We start from the raw sequence: 16904 nt of genomic DNA, 5'->3' as shown, positions 1-16904 counted from the left end.
TTAGGTGTGGATTTAGCACAGTGGTTCTCGACTTAAGCCCTTTTTCGCTGAAGTCCAAAATTATCTTTCTGCTGAAACCGCTTGTAATCTCGCTTCGCTTTTCGTACAACACGGTCATATACTGCAATGCAATGCAGATTTACAACAAAACACTCTTCGCAGCAACAACTGGTTGAATACTAGGTTTGTCTGCACTAATTTAGTTAACTTCGAGGCCTGAGTGAGCTTCACAACGCGTGGGTCATCAGCTAAATCGAGTGGATGCTGAGCATAGGGGCGATTTCTCATGGACGTTAACAGTGAGATGATGGAAACCGGTTTCACACATATTTTAAAGGGCGGGGAAACCCAAATTAACTTTGCGAGTTTTTTTGTTTCAGCGTGATGTCATTGTGTACAACATGCGTTTTAGCAATAAAAAATCCAAATTTTGTTGCCCTCGTCTCGCTAAGGCCGCTTTTGTTTGATACCCGTTTGCGAGGTCTCGTTGCGCATCATGCTGTTCGCTGTGACGTCACAAGGTACATATAGTTGTGGCCAAAAGTTTAAGACCAGACTTGATTTATGACGATTTTTGCATTACTTCAAAATACTGCATCAGATATAAGATGATGCAACTGAAACAATATATGATGCAGTATTTTGAAGTAATGCAAAAATGGTCATAAATCAAGTCTGGTCTTAAACTTTTGGCCACAACTATATGTACCTTGTGACGTCACAGCTTGATGCGCGCGAGACCTCGCAAACGGGTATCAAACAAAAGCGGCCTTGGCGAGACGAGGGCAACAAAATTTGGATTTTTTTTTGCTAAAACGCATGTTGTACACAATGACATCACGCTGAAACAAAAAAAACTCGCAAAGTTAATTTGGGTTTCCCCGCCCTTTAAGTTTTTAACGGGAAAGTACGTAGCCTACCGGGTGACAAAGTTGAAGCCAATGCATTGGCAAAAAAAATTCCGGCTACTGCAATTCTAAAACGTAGCGCCACTACAATGAATTTCGGGCTCCTCCGCATGTGCACAACTTCAACGTAAAACTGTGATCTTGATCCAACGGCAATGGTTACTTCTTGCTTGGTGTAGCGGGCTGCGTCTGTTTTGTGAGCACAAGGACACTTAAGCTATAATAGTCGTGCGCCAGTCACAGATAGCCTTGAATTTTGAGTGTCCGACCAGTGAAAGCACGACATGAAAATGGCGAAGAGCGATAGAAAAATCAAAGTTTTAAACGTTTTTCTCCTGCAATCAAGGCTTCACTGCCCAATGCCCATGGTTTGAAATGGATCTCATTGTCAGAAACGCTATATTGGAGTAGTGAGGAAAAGCAAGCAAATAGGGTCATGTGATACTTAAACAACCGCTGAACAAAAATACAACGTAAGAAACTTTGATCTGTTTTTTTTGTCGTTGACAATTTCAGGCAAATATGTCGATTGGTTTCAATAAAACCACCATGTATAAAAATGAACATACATATCGTACGAAATAGTTTGTCTCTTATTAAACATAATTTATACTACTAAGCTATACCACTACTGATGGCCCAATGAGTATTCAAAATATGTCTTGTTATGCAAAACAGCATTTTTTGTGTGTTGAGCCGTTACACCACATAGTAATGAAGGATACGATCACAAAGTGAAGTGAGAGAGCATCCAAAACAACAGCCGTTTCAGGAAACTACATAATGTACGAGTAAATACAACACATAACGCAACGATTAAAATTTCAACATTTATATTAATTTGCAAAACCAACAAATCAGCTGCAACTTACTTGTGAGAAATGCTTTCAAAAAATGCGACGACGACAGTCCAGCGAAGGAAAGGTGGAAACTATTTTAGTATTAGCAGAAATTTTACGATTTTAAAGGTGGTTCGAAATGAAACAAAATTTTCAAAGAAAAACGCTAACTCGAAATGATACTAATGCGAACAATGTTGTGTCGAAACGAAGTAAAATGTAACTAATAAAAACATTAAAACGCCGTTAAACAAGAAAGGTTTTAGAATGATTGATGGAAACCTTCTACAATTTATCTGACTCGAGTGACTGTCCATTCAACGAGATTACGCAAAGCATATTACTAAATACTAAATAAAACAAATTTTATGAAGTTCACACATAAATAATGGAGTATGATATAAAACTTAGTCATGACAGCAAGTGTTTAAGGTGGGCTTAGTGGTACCATAACGAATAAGTTCGACTACTCTATTATTGAGACATACCGTAATAAAAAAAATAACAATTACAGCCATGATAATAATTCGATAAACTGTCGAGTAAAGAAAAGATAGCCAAAAATCAGTTTGCTATAATATTATACAAAAAGTAGTACCATATTCATGTATTTATGTACTATTTGTTTGAGTCTAGATTTGGCAGTTGATGTTACGCGCAGATGGTGATTATATGTAATAAATTCATTGATTTTGACATTTGCAATTTTAACCAATTAATTCAAACTGTTTGTAGAAACAGATTTAAACTGATTGGCCATCAATGTACATAAATATATCCCAGTATTAAATTATTAGATACCCAACAAAGTAATATACTGTAATAAAGAAACACCACTAAACATAATCTAGAAAGACTCTGTGTTTGTGAGACAAGTCGCACTAGTCTCCAGCAGGCTATCTATAAAACCGTTATTTTGAAATGATTCAACATCTGCAGCAGGGTTAAGAAAAACCCGGGTTTTTTTGGGTTTTATTTAAAAAAGATGCAAAAAAGGTAGATTCGTGCTTATTTCACCTCAAATACTACTTTCTACCAATGAAGTGCCTCTCACTCACAGTACATGCTGGTATAACTCAATCAAATAATGCACTAGGGCTGTTTAACTATGAGGCCTTCTTGCATAAATGAGTTTTAGTGTAGTACAAAGTGGCATTACTTGATTTTTGTGTACAGAAATATCCACTGTGTTTTCACTTTATCGTTGGAACTTTCCTTCACAATCACATCCTTAAGTCCTAATTTGAAGTTTGTTTTAAGTACTTTGGTTCATTTTTTCAATTTTCTGATAAAAATTAGACAAATATGATGCTTTGGGTTTTTTATGGGTTTTTTAAGTGGGTTTTTTAAAAAAAAAACACCCGGTTTTTTTTGGGTTGGGTAAAATATCAACAACCCTGGTCTGCAGGTGGAATCAATGTAAAAAAACGACTGATTTGCTGTTTGAGGACATGACCTTGTTGCGATATGTATAAAACACTATACAAAAATTCCTTTTAATAAAAGATTCAAACTATTTTTTTTCTTTGTTGATGACTTAAGTTATCTGTAAATCCACAAAACTTTATTTTTTGGGCCATTGATTTGAATTGGCTTATATTTGAATACAAATTGCTACAAAGCTTAAAATATTAAAAAAATCCTTTTGTGCTAAAGCAAAATATATACAAATTAAAAATTCATTTAAATATTAAATGTGCATTGGAAAGCGGTTCTCAAATTTCAAACTTTCTTGGTGTAAAAATTCTCTAAACTTGTAACACAGTAATAACAAATGTGCTAAGTTACATATTGACAAGATTTAACTTGTTTTTGTTAATTTTTTGAAAAATTAACATACATGGTGGATAGAAAATCAAAAATAGATTTATCAAGAAAGTAAATGAAGTACCTTCTGACAGGTGGCAAACCAATAACAATGTTTGGTATATATAAATGACTCAATCATATGTCAATTGTAAAACAAACAAATTTATATTTACACCAGTCAGTTCAATCATAAACAGCTGAAAATTGATTTTGATCTGCTAGAAGCTGGGTCATCTTCAGTTATGCTTATTCAAAAAAATCAGGAATTGGTTAATAAAGGTATAGTAGTAATAAAGGTATGTCATTGATAAGAATCGATGACAATAAGCCTAACTGAAACTGATCAGGCTGCTAGCAGATCAAAATCGATTTTTTAGCTGTTTATGATTGAACTGACTGATGCGAAGGTAAATTTGTAGTATTAAACATAGATATAAACCAAAAATAGAGTGTTGTGTCATCAAAAGCTTTATGAGACACATCAGGGTATCTGATTTGAGAACCACTGACCTAGGACAAAACTGAAAACATATTTTCATACAATAATATAACATCTTTCAATATATACCATACTACAAATGTCAGAATAAATCAAGCAAACATTACATAATGTCAAACAAATTGTATCATCAAAGTAAACACAAAGGAAGCGCCAATTTTACTTAGGCATTAAGCACCGCAGTTAAACTGAAATTTCCTATCAAGCACTACCTTTACCGCATAAAAGTTATTGAAGCTGAAAACTCAACCACGCTTTACTTGTGCTTCTGTTCACAAACTATTTGCAAATTTAGATTGGGTTTAAAGTTTCCAATAATTTAAACATTGTATTCAACACAACGTGACAGTTTTTTTAAATCTTCTTGGAATTTCATGGTTCCTTTCTTGACAGGAATTTCTGTCTATTTCTTACTTTCATAATTACTGGTCAATATATCTAAAAAAATATTTCAAAAAATAACTAAATTTGAACTCAATGGATGCTGTTCAAGTTCAAAAATTATTTCTGAGTTTGTAGCCCTTTGAGTTACCAGTGCAAAATATGTTTAGCTGAGTGTCTCTCCCATCGTCACTCGTGCCTCGATGTATTCAATTCTTCTTTCAAGATTAGTAAGTTTTTCATTTAGAGTGGCAAGTCTTGAACGGCAAGAGAGATCAAATCCATTTAAGAAATCTGTAATTTTCTTTATGCTGCTTGTGATAACTTCAATGTACTCTCTATTTGCCCAGTCCCTCTGAATTTGTTTTTGAATGTCATCACCACGAGATGCCATTGTTTTCAATTAAGTAAACAGAAAATTTTTATTCTGAACACTGTGTCTACTGTTAACGTGCTTGTTTACCAATTTAAAGTAAAGCACTGCAAATACATGTATATATTTACAAAAAATAGGTTGATAAATGGAACATAGCATCAATGCTGCAGAAATAATTATGTAGCCTACATTTAAAAGAATTTAACAATAGTGACATTGCGCATTAAGTCACACCTGTCGTGAAGTATGTTGATAAGTTATCAAGTTACCCTATGTTTTACTATGAAATAACTTTTTAATAGCAGTGCTACAATGGTTGACAAACTGACAAAATCATCACTTCTTCGATAGGCTAGCTATTCAAGGCTCAGTGCATCTTCAACTACTATCCACAACATTACTGTTTGTAACTAATGTCACATGTCTATAACACCATGAACCACTCGTATTTAAAACATAAAATCTTTGTACTATTATTTTGAAAAGAGGCTAAAGTGACCAAATGAGATACCAGTACCCATAACCATGAGGCTATGGTTCTCTGACATCACTAAAGCATGATGTCACCACTCAAGCACATATTTTTGCAAAATCCAAGTTTACACGATACAAGTCCTGATGTTATGATCCCTACACAGCAAAACTCAAATGACATGAGACCTGAATGGCACAAGAAACTTGCCACAGCATGCCAAGAGTCCAGATAAGCGACAATATTCTGAGTCCTGACACTGACTAGGGAAATACTTTGAGTCTTTAGAAATTTAATTTAGCTGAGAGAAAGAAATAACTTTATTTGCTAATCAGATTCTATAACAGTACATTCTATAATAAGCTTACATCACAATAATTCAATAACATTCAATTCACAGAGAAATGCACAAGGTACGGTACGATCAGTATTGAACAATTTAATTAGCCAAGAGCAGCAAAAGACCATTTGGTCATCTGGTCACTGTACTAGCACTGCAAGCGATACCTCTGACTAGCGTAGCCTCAGTAACCAAGTTTCACGTCATTCTTGTCTAACCATATTGCTGAAAGAAATTGCACGCGAACTTTGTCATTCATGCGACATTTCGTGTTATGGTCAAGTCATGGATTTTTCTCTAACTTGGGAGAACAAAGTACAGAACTCGAGAATATTGCCGACTGGAAAACTGGATTGGATTTTTAGCGGAATCGGAGCTAGATTTTCCGCAACCTTTCTTCATAATAATAATAATAATCATGCTTTTATTTGCGCCCATTGCGATAACATACAGTACACTGCGATCACCAGGGACGTGCAGTCAGTGGAGGCAGGTGAGGCAGTGCCTCACCTGCCAACATCTGGCAAAGCAAAAGTTATATCAAAGAAATGGTTATCACAGAATAAATATTTTTTGTTAAAAAGTAGTAAATATTGCACGTTTTTAGGTGCTTTAGTTTGTGTGAATTGCTGTAGTCTACACCCAAACTGTGCTTTAATTTGTTTCTGTTTCTGTGGCGATATTCCTATCGAGCGTTCATGTGGTCAAAATCGTTGAAATACGCAAGGAGAGGCAACGCCAGCTTTGCCTCACTTCAGATCAGAAAACTTCCATACACTGCACTACAGTGATGGGCATTATCGGCGATAATTATCGGCGATAAATTTTTATCGCTTATCGTTATCCCTTAATTATTTTTTCAGTTATCGTTTATCGTTATCGCCAAAGGCAATATTTGATTAGCGCCGATAATTAATCGCCGATAAATTTTATTTCGGATCAACACACAAGTGGAAAGAACATGAAAAGTAATATTTTTACTAGCCACCTAGTTCATGAAACTAAAATTATAACTAGTTCTTCTTCAGTGCCTGAAGTGTGTGTGCACAGGTCGTTGTTATGGGAGGGGCACGCCCTCTGCAGCGACGGCCCTGACAACACAGTAATTTTTAGAGTTGCAAATTGCAATGCAATGAAATGCATGCAACAAGTCTCTTGTTGTTTTGCTGCAATCGGCAATCGCGAGTGAATTTTACAATTAAAATGTAAGCGCACAGGCGGTACAGATTCCTTTGAAGCGAAGCAAAAGAAATTGGCAAGTGGTTTATGAAAGTGCCGCAATACGAGGCCGCTTTTACATCGGAAACATTGTCTTTCGCGCCACTATCACTGAAACAAGTCATTGCAGAATATGATATTGCTTAAAGCATTTGACATGCAGACCGACATCACACTTTTTGGATCTTGTAGTAGTTTTTGCATGACAATAGGCGCATCTAGTTGCGTGGTAAAATTATGCTAAATACAGTATTTTTTATCATTTATCTATGCTGCATAGCCGAGTGGTGAGAGCGCTGGAACGGCAATCGAAAGGGCGCCGGTTCGACACCGCTCATGAGCATACAGTTGCGTATCGAGTTGCGTGGTATAATTATGCTAAATACAGTATAACCTTTCTCATTTACCTATGCTGCATAGCCGAGTGGTGAGAGCGCTGGAACGGCAATCGAAAGGGCAGGACACTTATTACCACCGGGCGTAAGCCTGGATACGACGACGATTTACCTATGCGACATAGCCAACGCTCAATCAAATATTTTTGTTCCCACTAATACAGTGCCTTATATTGTAATTTTTATCTCAACAACTCAGCTTTCTGCCATTGCTTTAATGATGGTGTTCACAAAGAAAACAGAAAAAATTATCTGAAATTATCAGTAAATTACGATAATTATGTTATTGTTCTTGAACAAACACGACTAATTTGACAAGCTTGATGGATTTCACAGTATGCACATTTTTACTACCAATAACGCTTAAGATTACTGATAAATTTTCAAGCATTTTGCGTTTTTTGGAATTTTTTCAATTATTGCTGACTTTGCTGTAAACAGCCCGTAGAAAGCAAAATACAAAGTTTGGAATTTTTTATAGTAGGCTATTTTCATTTGATTCAATTATTTTGCCTACTGCACGTCAGCGGCAGTGTAACTCAATTGATAAAAGCATCCAACTGGTATCTGAAGGTATAATTATAAGCACGGCGGTTACCTCAGTGGTTTGATTCTGGATCAAGAGGTTGAAGATTCGATACCTACTGCCGCTGTTGCGATTCTATTCATGCATAACTTACAAAGAGTTTTGTCCCTTTACAGTACATTATGTTCGATTTTTCGTCATGTTGATGAAAACAGTTCGTGCTGCATGGGATGGGGCAGCGCTAATCAAGAAAATTTTTTTTATCGTTATCGGACATTATCGGCGATAATTTATCGTTCCTCGTTATCGCTTAACTTTTTTTTGATTTATCGTTTATTGTTATCGCTTTAGGCATTTTTCGTTTATCGATTATCGTTATCGCTTAACTGAAAAATGAGTTATCGCGCCCAACACTATGCGTGCCTTTTTCTTTCGCAAAGTCGCCAGAAATCATCATGAACGATTTAGCTACGATTTGAGGCACGCCTCAAATGTGACGTCACAGCTATGAAACCTTTTTCGTCAAGCTGGAGTGCCCGCGAGCCTACGTGGTATGTGACTTCTTGCAGCGTAAAGGATTGTTTCTTATAAAATGTAAATAAAATGGAGGAAGATTTTAGTATCAAATCTGAGAGATTTTTAAAAACTAAACTTTCAATCCAAAGTTGAAATCATAAATAAAGGAAGACCTGTTCCAAATTTATAAGGTTTGCATCAGACGACTGAACAAAAAAAAAATAACTTGCAACTTTCAAAGAGATTGGTAGGCCTACTCAAAAAAGAAGTGGCTGTGTGGCTATGCTTTAAAAATTGCCTTTTCTGCTTTCCCATCTCTTATTTTCAATATCTAGTGATAATGTTTGGAGTAAAGAAGGGTCTCTACAACAAAGTCACAGATGTTTTAGTCCAAAAGGATAGGCGCATGGATTTTATTTTTAATAAATGTGAAAGCATGCTGCTAATTTTTTTGATTAGTAAGTTATGACACCGTTTTTGTTGTTAAAAAATTTTATTGTAAAAGTGACTTGAAAAAAGTAGTGCCTCACCATCTAGGAACCTCACCGCACGTCACTGGCGATCACAGATGCGATACAATAGACGACAGTAAGCAGCGAAGTGACATATAGTCTTCGAGTCAGCTGCTCCCCTTATTCAACAATGTTCTCCTGAGTTTTGTTTTCATGCAGGGATCCATGGCCAAGGCCAACGCCAACGGTAATTATCGATTCCTTATGCTGGTTGTTTTTGTTTGTGTTTTGGTGCTGGAAAACCCCGAGTTTTGCTTGACAAATGTAGCCTACCTTTTTTGGTGCGAATATTTCAGTCGGTGTAAGATTGAAATGAGGGACAATTGGCAAAGTTGCCGTTGTGGGAAGTGAAAACAATCTCGAGTTTCCCGTTTTTGACCTGAAAGCAGTTTTATTTTACGATGTTCAGTTGGCTCTTTTTGATAATTTAAAGTTTAGTCTTCGCAACTTTTTTATACTGTGCAACTTTTTTTAATAACAGCTACTGTAGGCCTACTTGTAAATATTTTCTTGAGAGAAAATTAGCAGTCGGCTAGCCTACTACTACTCTGAATTAACGTAGCCTTCCGTAGTGTAGCATACAAATTGCTAGGGAACAAATTGCGTAGCCTTCCTGCTTTAAATTGACATTGTATTAGTAGGAAAAATGCTGGCTATGCTTGTTTATCACAAATTACGTTTAAAAATGTATGTAGGCTATTTGTTTGTTGCAAAATAGCGGACACTATAGGTCTGGAAGTCTTGGATGATCAAACCAACGACTGGCTGCTCTCTAGCAACCTTCCAGTGTAGTTTGGCAACATCGTGAATCTTGGTTAGTAAAAGGATAGACACTCAGCCCCAGATGCTAATACGACGACGGAGAGCGGACGCTGGAAAGAGTAGCCTAGAAGGTCTACGTGTCTTGGATGATGAAACCAAAGACTGGCTGCTCCCCAGCAGCCTTCCAGTGTAGTCCAACAACATCGTGAATCTAGGGTGGTAAAAATAGACCCTTGGCCCCAGATGCTCATACGACGACGAGCGGACACTGAAAAAAAAACATTTTAAACCCCTTGTTGTCAAATAATAGGCTACACCAACTTTTTTGAATTTTATTTTTAAACAAATTGAAACCAAACCCACTCTCCCCAGTCCCTATACAAAGCATTGTCTGATTTTGCAGCAATTTTGTGATGGATTGTAGGCTAGTGTGTTTTTCCTGGAATTGCTTTCCATCAAGGATGTAGGCTAACACAACTGAATGAGAATTCCTATCTAAAACTGTTTTAAACAGACAGAACTGTCAGGCATCTTTTAAATTTTTTACTTTTAATTTCAAAACGAGAAACCTTGTTTGGTGAATCCTTTTCAATTTAATGTTTTATTTTCGGCTATCAAAGAGGAAAATAACGTCTCATTAACATGGGTCAGGAAAAAGATAAAGGTTACAGAATAAAAACGTTCCTGAACCTAAAGTGTGCTCGAGACTGAAAAAAATGTATAAACACTGTAAAAACAGAGTGAAACTGTTCACCAGGCATTTGATAATTAAAGTAACTTGCGTTCTTCTGGTGACTATAGGCTAGGTCTACTAGGTGTGCAATGTTAAAGATGATAAAGATGATAGGCCTACCTAGCTTTTATTTCCGACGTTTCGTCAGTCAGCACGACTGACTTTATCAAGTATTCCGCTGTTCTCAGGGTCAACTTTTTACACCCTGCCAGGCCCGTAGCCAGACCACAAAGCAAGGGGGGGGCCAACTTTTTTTAGGGGGGGCCGAAAAAATTGAAATGATTTTGGCATTTTAACCTCTCAAATATCGATATCCACAAAAATTGCAATATATCAGATTAGTGTTAAGGCCAACACTGGTCTCTTATTTTATTTGGTAGTTAAATCACGGCAACCATATTACAATGACCAACATAACACAGCAACCCAGCGGCGGGGGGTCTGGGGGGCCTCCCCCAGAAAATGTTGAAAAATTACTTTGAATTTGGTGCATTCTGAGAGCATTTTCAACAAAAAATTTGGGTATGAATATTCCTGTAAAATGGTGCTGTCCGGTAGCATAGCAAAAGGATAAGATCGTGTTTTCTTCGACATTTTTCGGAAATAAAGCTAAGTCTCTATGTTTTCTTGTTAACCCCCCCTTGGCTACGCCACTGCATGAGCTAATCTATTGCAATTGCAGTCGCGGATGTTTGGATGCAAACCGTCTCACAAACAAGTCTAAATCGATAGATTTCGATACAGAATGTTCAACGGCCATAAGCACCAAGTTTTCCTGTCTTGGTTGTAACATGCTCCGTCTAGTGCAGCGGTTCTCAACCAGTGGGCCATGGCTCACTGGTGGGCCATAGAAGCATTTTGATGTGGGCCACAGACATATTTTAAAAATTGAAAGATTTATTAAAACATTTTGTTTCATTTTGTCATTATAGTCAATTTTACACTTGTGTGTTTGTTTAGTTACAATGAATGATGCTGCTGTTTTTAGCTACAAAGTGGCAATCATCATTCTATCTAATTATTGCAACATACAGTACAGTTTTACATCAACTCAGTTTTTACAACATTTTATGATGTAATAGACTACTACTTTGTGGTTACAATTAAGCCATCTTTATAAGCGGTAGCCTTGTTGAACTTCTGCAGATCCGCGTTTTTAGTACGTGCAGCATTTTGTTTTGTGGATTATTTTGGGGAGAAATTGACAATACAGTATTTGAAGCTTTAAGTTTGATAAAAATTACATTCAGTATGCAGCCTACATCAATTTTTGATAACAGAGAAGAAAAAGGACAATGCGTATTATGTTGTAAGGTTCTTAGTCATCCAAATTACAAGGAGAAGGATGAAGATGTGAATTTTTTTTAATGAAAAGAAGATACTGTGAAGCGTCAGCGCCTGGATTCAACAAGGGGATTCCAGCAACATTCTAAAGGCAATGTTCTGCTGCTTTTGTTTATAAACCTGTTTTGTAATTTTTTTCTTACATAAAAACTGAATAGGCCACAGAACTTTTATGCAAACAAAAATGGGCCACGAAAGAAAAAAGGTTGAGAACCACTGGTCTAGTGGGAGCGTCAACCCTTGTTAACACTGAGAATCCACACTCACAAACGGCAGTGCTAGATCCAAATGTAGCAATATCTGCTAATCATTTTAATTTATAATAATCATTATAATGGTAGCTGTTGCTCGAGAATGTTGGGATTTTGCCAGGGGGGGGCGAAATTTTTTTCAGGGGGGGGCGAGGCCCCCCCTGGCCCCCGGCTGGCTACGGGCCTGCACCCTGCACAGGGATCCCGATCCTACCTCACGTCTCAAAGATGTTGAAGGTGGTAAACTTCATGAGCATTCTCTGGCTACACTGCTGTTAGGCCAAAAGTAACCGAATGTTGCATTCTCTGTCTATTGTGTTATATTTTGTAAAAGCCTTTATTATTGCTGTTTCAGTACCGGTATAAAATAATTATGCTTAGAATAATGTGCTACATGGACTATATTAGAGACATATATCTATAAAGCAGTGGTGTCGCTAATTACCCATTGGATGCTATAGACATATCCAATGGTACGTTTGTTATGACGAAAATTGAGGTTCATCATTTTTTTTGTTGTAGAAGTTCAAAAAATTAAAGCAGAAACCCGGGTGGTTTAACATTATCATATCGCCATATCGATAAATATTTTAGGTTTGACAATTTAGAAAGTATTTTTCTTTTCTTCTCAGTTTAGTTGAACGTCTGCTTTACTCTGTGACGTAACGTGACTTCAGCCAAGCCTGGTTGTGAGGTCCTCGCATGAAGTTATGAGCATGTAGATTCAGGCGTCTCTGAGTAGTTGGAAATGCAGATAAACTATTCTCCTTTCCATTGAACGCCATCGACTAAAGTTAACAACAACTTTGTTGTCTTGAGATGTGGTCGAGCAGTTAAATACGACCTACTGGACACCGTATAGTGCAATCTCGACGAAGGTTCAATTCCCAGTCAAGTCAAGGATTTCCACATTTTTGAAATCGGAAACGCAATTTTTGGATAAGACAACTTGATGATCCACTAATGACCCTTAACAAGGGTGAAATGACATATCCACCAATATCAGTGGCTTAGCCAAGGGGGGAGAGGGGTGGTTGGGGGTTTCAACCCCCCTTTGGCAGCGTGTGACGTCACGATATTGAGAATGATGCTTTCAGTCTCTTTCTGTTTCTAAAACAAAGTTTGCCTAATTTTAAACGAAACTGCATTAAAAGAGGGAGTTTTGCCAATACCAAACATTCAAATATCTCCATAGGAATTCAAATAGCCAGGAATTAGCAACAAGAAAACATAGAGACTTAGCTTTACTTCCGAAAAATTTCCGAAGAAAACAGGATTTTATACTTTTGCTATGCCACCGGACAGCACCTTTTTGCAGGAATATTCATACCCACTGTTCACGAAATTATGGCCAAGTTATCTGTCTCCGTATTGTGACATAGATTGTCGCGCAATCGTGACGTCATCATTGCGATGCACTGTCACGCTTGAGCGACAATCTCTCGTCATTCTTTCTCTATTTTTCTAACTTGTGTTTTCCAAACGTGCTTCGTCTTCCTTTTACGATGTGTGAATCTAACGGACGGACGTAATTAAGAGTGTGAAGTGACTATTCCACATCACAATCGAACCCGTCTCTTGTTAACAATATACCATCAACCTTCACTCAACACATGTGGAACTTGAGTCGAAAGTTAGGAAGAAGACAGGTTGGATAGCAGCTCATACATAGCGGCTATCAAAAAGAAAGAACACCCACATTTTTGTTGAAAATGCTCTCAGAATGCACCAAATTCAAAGTAATTTTTCAACATTTTCTGAGGGAGGCCCCAAGATCCTCCGCCGCTGGGTGTCGTCTAAGGTAAACACTCCCGCGGGTAGTCAAACCCCCCCCCCCCTTTCAAAATTTCTGGTTACGCCACTGACCAATATCAAAGGACGGCAGATGGCGCTGCTACGCCACTCCGTAACTTTCAGTAAGGTTAAGCTGCATGAACCATTTTAGCTGAAAAACAATGCATGAAAATATGGTAGAGTAAACTTCACTCACATTATGTTCTTTCGTTAAAAATTTGTAGGGTTAAATTTCTTTGTTAAGTGGGCAATGCAAAAAAAATTATAAATGCAATCTATTGTCTATTCTTATTGTAGGCTTGTCAGTATTCGGGCGGTCTTACCTGCACAGCATGAAAACGTTTATGACGTAAGTTACGTTAAGATTTCATCTCGTAGCGAAAGGGTGTCATTTCTTTATCTAACTACTGAGCGTGGTAGGGAAGAAATAAGATTTCTATGTGAGGTTGAAAAAGGGCAGTTTATTGGACCTAAAGAGAACTTACTCAAAAAACTCAAGCAAAGAAAGTGTAGCCTACTTAGCCAACTCTTTTAAATCTAGTTCCGTGTCTTGAATGGAAAGATACTATAGGCCTACTGCTGCTACTAGACGGAGAAAGCAATTAAACATCATGTCATAAAAATCAAAAAACAAACAAGCTCTTATGTAATCAATTTCTACATGCCAGAACACAAGGTAATATATTAGGCTAACAAGGTCAACAACCATAACACAAAAACCAAACAATTCTGCAGTGCGGTATTATAGAAAGCGTGGTAACTAGTCAATTAGTAGGCTACGGTAGGCTAGTCGTTGCGTTTCTTTTCTATACTAAATGTTGGCAAATTCAATAATAGGTTAAAATTGCAAATTGCTGCAAAAAGGATAATGATAAAAACATACAATAGTCTAGTAACTAGTTCCTTGAAATGTCATGATGTAACCCTTAAGCAAATTGTATTTCAATGATACGATTCACACATTTAATCTTATCAATACACTATATCAAAGAAAAGAGTTTGGCAGCTTTGGACTGAGTGGTTGTTGAAATCAGCTTCCTTCTTTCCCCTACTTCGTTCATCCAACATCCACGTATAGGATATGGGACCTCCTCGCACGGAAGTCGGACTTTTCAATCAACCACGCATGAGAATAGAAGTGGTAACTCTTTCTGCGAATCTCACGTCAGAAAACATATCGCAGACTAGTTGCGTGGAATACGGTACCGTACTTTAAAAAATTTTATGAGAAAAAAGTTTAAAAAAATTGCATGAAACTATGTTACACTTTGGCAACCTAGCCTACATTTACTTCACGGCAGAAACAAAAGTATACTTATGGTTATGGAAGGTCACAAAACGTATACCTGTAATTGTACTATTGAAGAGTATTAAGAGATGTTTGAGTAAACTTCACAACATCACGTTTCTTCGTTAAAAATTTGTAAGTTTGTTGATTGAGTGGCCAATGCAGTGAAAAGTATAGATGCAATTTATCTGTCCATAAATGTTGCACGCGATGTTTGTCCGGTTTCTCCTATGGAGCACGAAGGTGTTTTCCATGTAAGTTACGTTATGATTGCATGTAGCGACTAGCGAAGGATACTACTTCTTTATCTAACTGGCCCTGGGACTGAAAATGGTAGGATATGGCGTGGTAATGTGAGGTTGCAAAAGAGCAGTTCATTGGACCTAAAGTAGACTTGTACAAAAAACTCAGGCAAGAAAGCGTAATTATTAGTTTTAACCCTTTTGAATCTAGTTCTGTGCCTTGAGTGGAAAGATACAATTGCTGCTACTAAACGACAAAAGCAATTAAATATCATGTCATAAAAATCAAAAAACAAACATTCTTTTGTCATGTAATCAATATCTACATGCCAGAACACAAGGTAATATATTAGGCTAACAAGGTCAACAACCATAACACAAAATCCAAACAGTTTTGCAGTGCGGTATTATGGAAAGAATGGTGATTAGTACCGGTAGTGGTTGCGTTTCTTTTTTATACAAATGTTGACAGATTCAATAAATGTTTAAAATTACAAATACTAAACCTTTATCTGAAGCAAAAACGTTAGAATAAACATGAGCCTATAACGTTTTATCACCGATACCGTTCCAATCGCTTCTTTTATATGAGATCTTGTAATCGACCACGTTTTTATCAAATTAATAAATTGCTCCACTTGAACATTATTCGCTGTTAGCTAAATGAATAAATTTGTATCTTGCAAATGAAACTCTAAATTGTTCATTATTGTACTTAAAATTTTGTGTGCACAGTAGACTATCAATGAATAATCATCCTTCAAATAGAAAGTAATAAACTGACACATCTGTGAAATTCCGATAGCTCAGTGGAAGGAATCGGAACAAGGCAATTTGCAATAGCAAAACATGTTTATAAAAATCTACATTGATATGTAAACGTTTTCTCACAAATTTTAAGCTTATTGTTGTGAGTCGTAATACATCTAAACCTAAAGGCAACATATGGTGAATTTTCTTTTTTTTTTTCATCATTTTGTTTTATTGTTTTTACTGTATGATTGTGCAGTCATACCGGTATTGAATTTGGGTATGGGAATACTGTTGTCGCACGTTCACTAAATTTTTAGCACGTGATCATTTGCGTTATTTCCTAACTGATTATTATTTATCAAGGTTTTTAGGCTATGTGACAATATATATTGTAAAGTAAAAACTATCTGAAGTCAAAACAGTTTACAGTAGGCCTACTGGTATTCTGCCAGTCCGTAGCATGTACACTGTACCATACACTGTACAGTGTAGGCTACAGCAGTAGGCTACCGACACTTGTAGGCTATTCAAAAAGATTTTTCTGTAAGTTTCGTTTTAATATTTGTTTCTATAATAACTAAATGACTTCTTAAACGAAGACTCTAAGTCGCAATTATTTAATTGCCTAGGCCTGTAAACAAGGGTCATTGAGAGGATAATTTGGGACGGTACCAGTGAGACTTTGGGTCCTCAAATTCAGACTCTTCTAAGAACAACGTACCGCATCTAACGAATACTAGGTGGTTTCTTCAAGTTTCGAGCCCCTTGGAATTGTTACGGGCCAGTGAAATCATCTCGGGTCCGGTCTAAAAGTACTCTCTGGACCCCTCTGTCAGCGCTACTGCCTGTAAATGATCAGAGTGCTTTAACCATAATTTTGGCGAAACTCGAATAAAAAATACTAGAATAAAGTTGAAAGCCAACAACAAAATACAGACGACAATGA

General features: G+C 36.8%; 1 protein-coding gene across 1 annotated transcript; it reads right to left on the bottom strand.

Annotated features, from left to right (window-relative positions):
- Positions 1-1387: 1387 nt before the first annotated feature.
- Positions 1388-4832, bottom strand: LOC145786408 (putative protein BRICK1-B). The gene has a single exon (XM_082598056.1). It carries the CDS (start codon positions 4828-4830, stop codon positions 4603-4605), a length of 228 nt encoding a protein of 75 aa, XP_082454182.1. The 5' UTR covers positions 4831-4832; the 3' UTR covers positions 1388-4602.
- Between the last annotated feature and the right edge of the window lie 12072 nt (positions 4833-16904).

Source organism: Aplidium turbinatum, chromosome 17, assembly GCF_918807975.1.
Source record: "Aplidium turbinatum chromosome 17, kaAplTurb1.1, whole genome shotgun sequence".
Lineage (NCBI taxonomy): Eukaryota > Metazoa > Chordata > Ascidiacea > Aplousobranchia > Polyclinidae > Aplidium > Aplidium turbinatum.
This window is presented reverse-complemented; position numbering and strand designations above follow the sequence as displayed.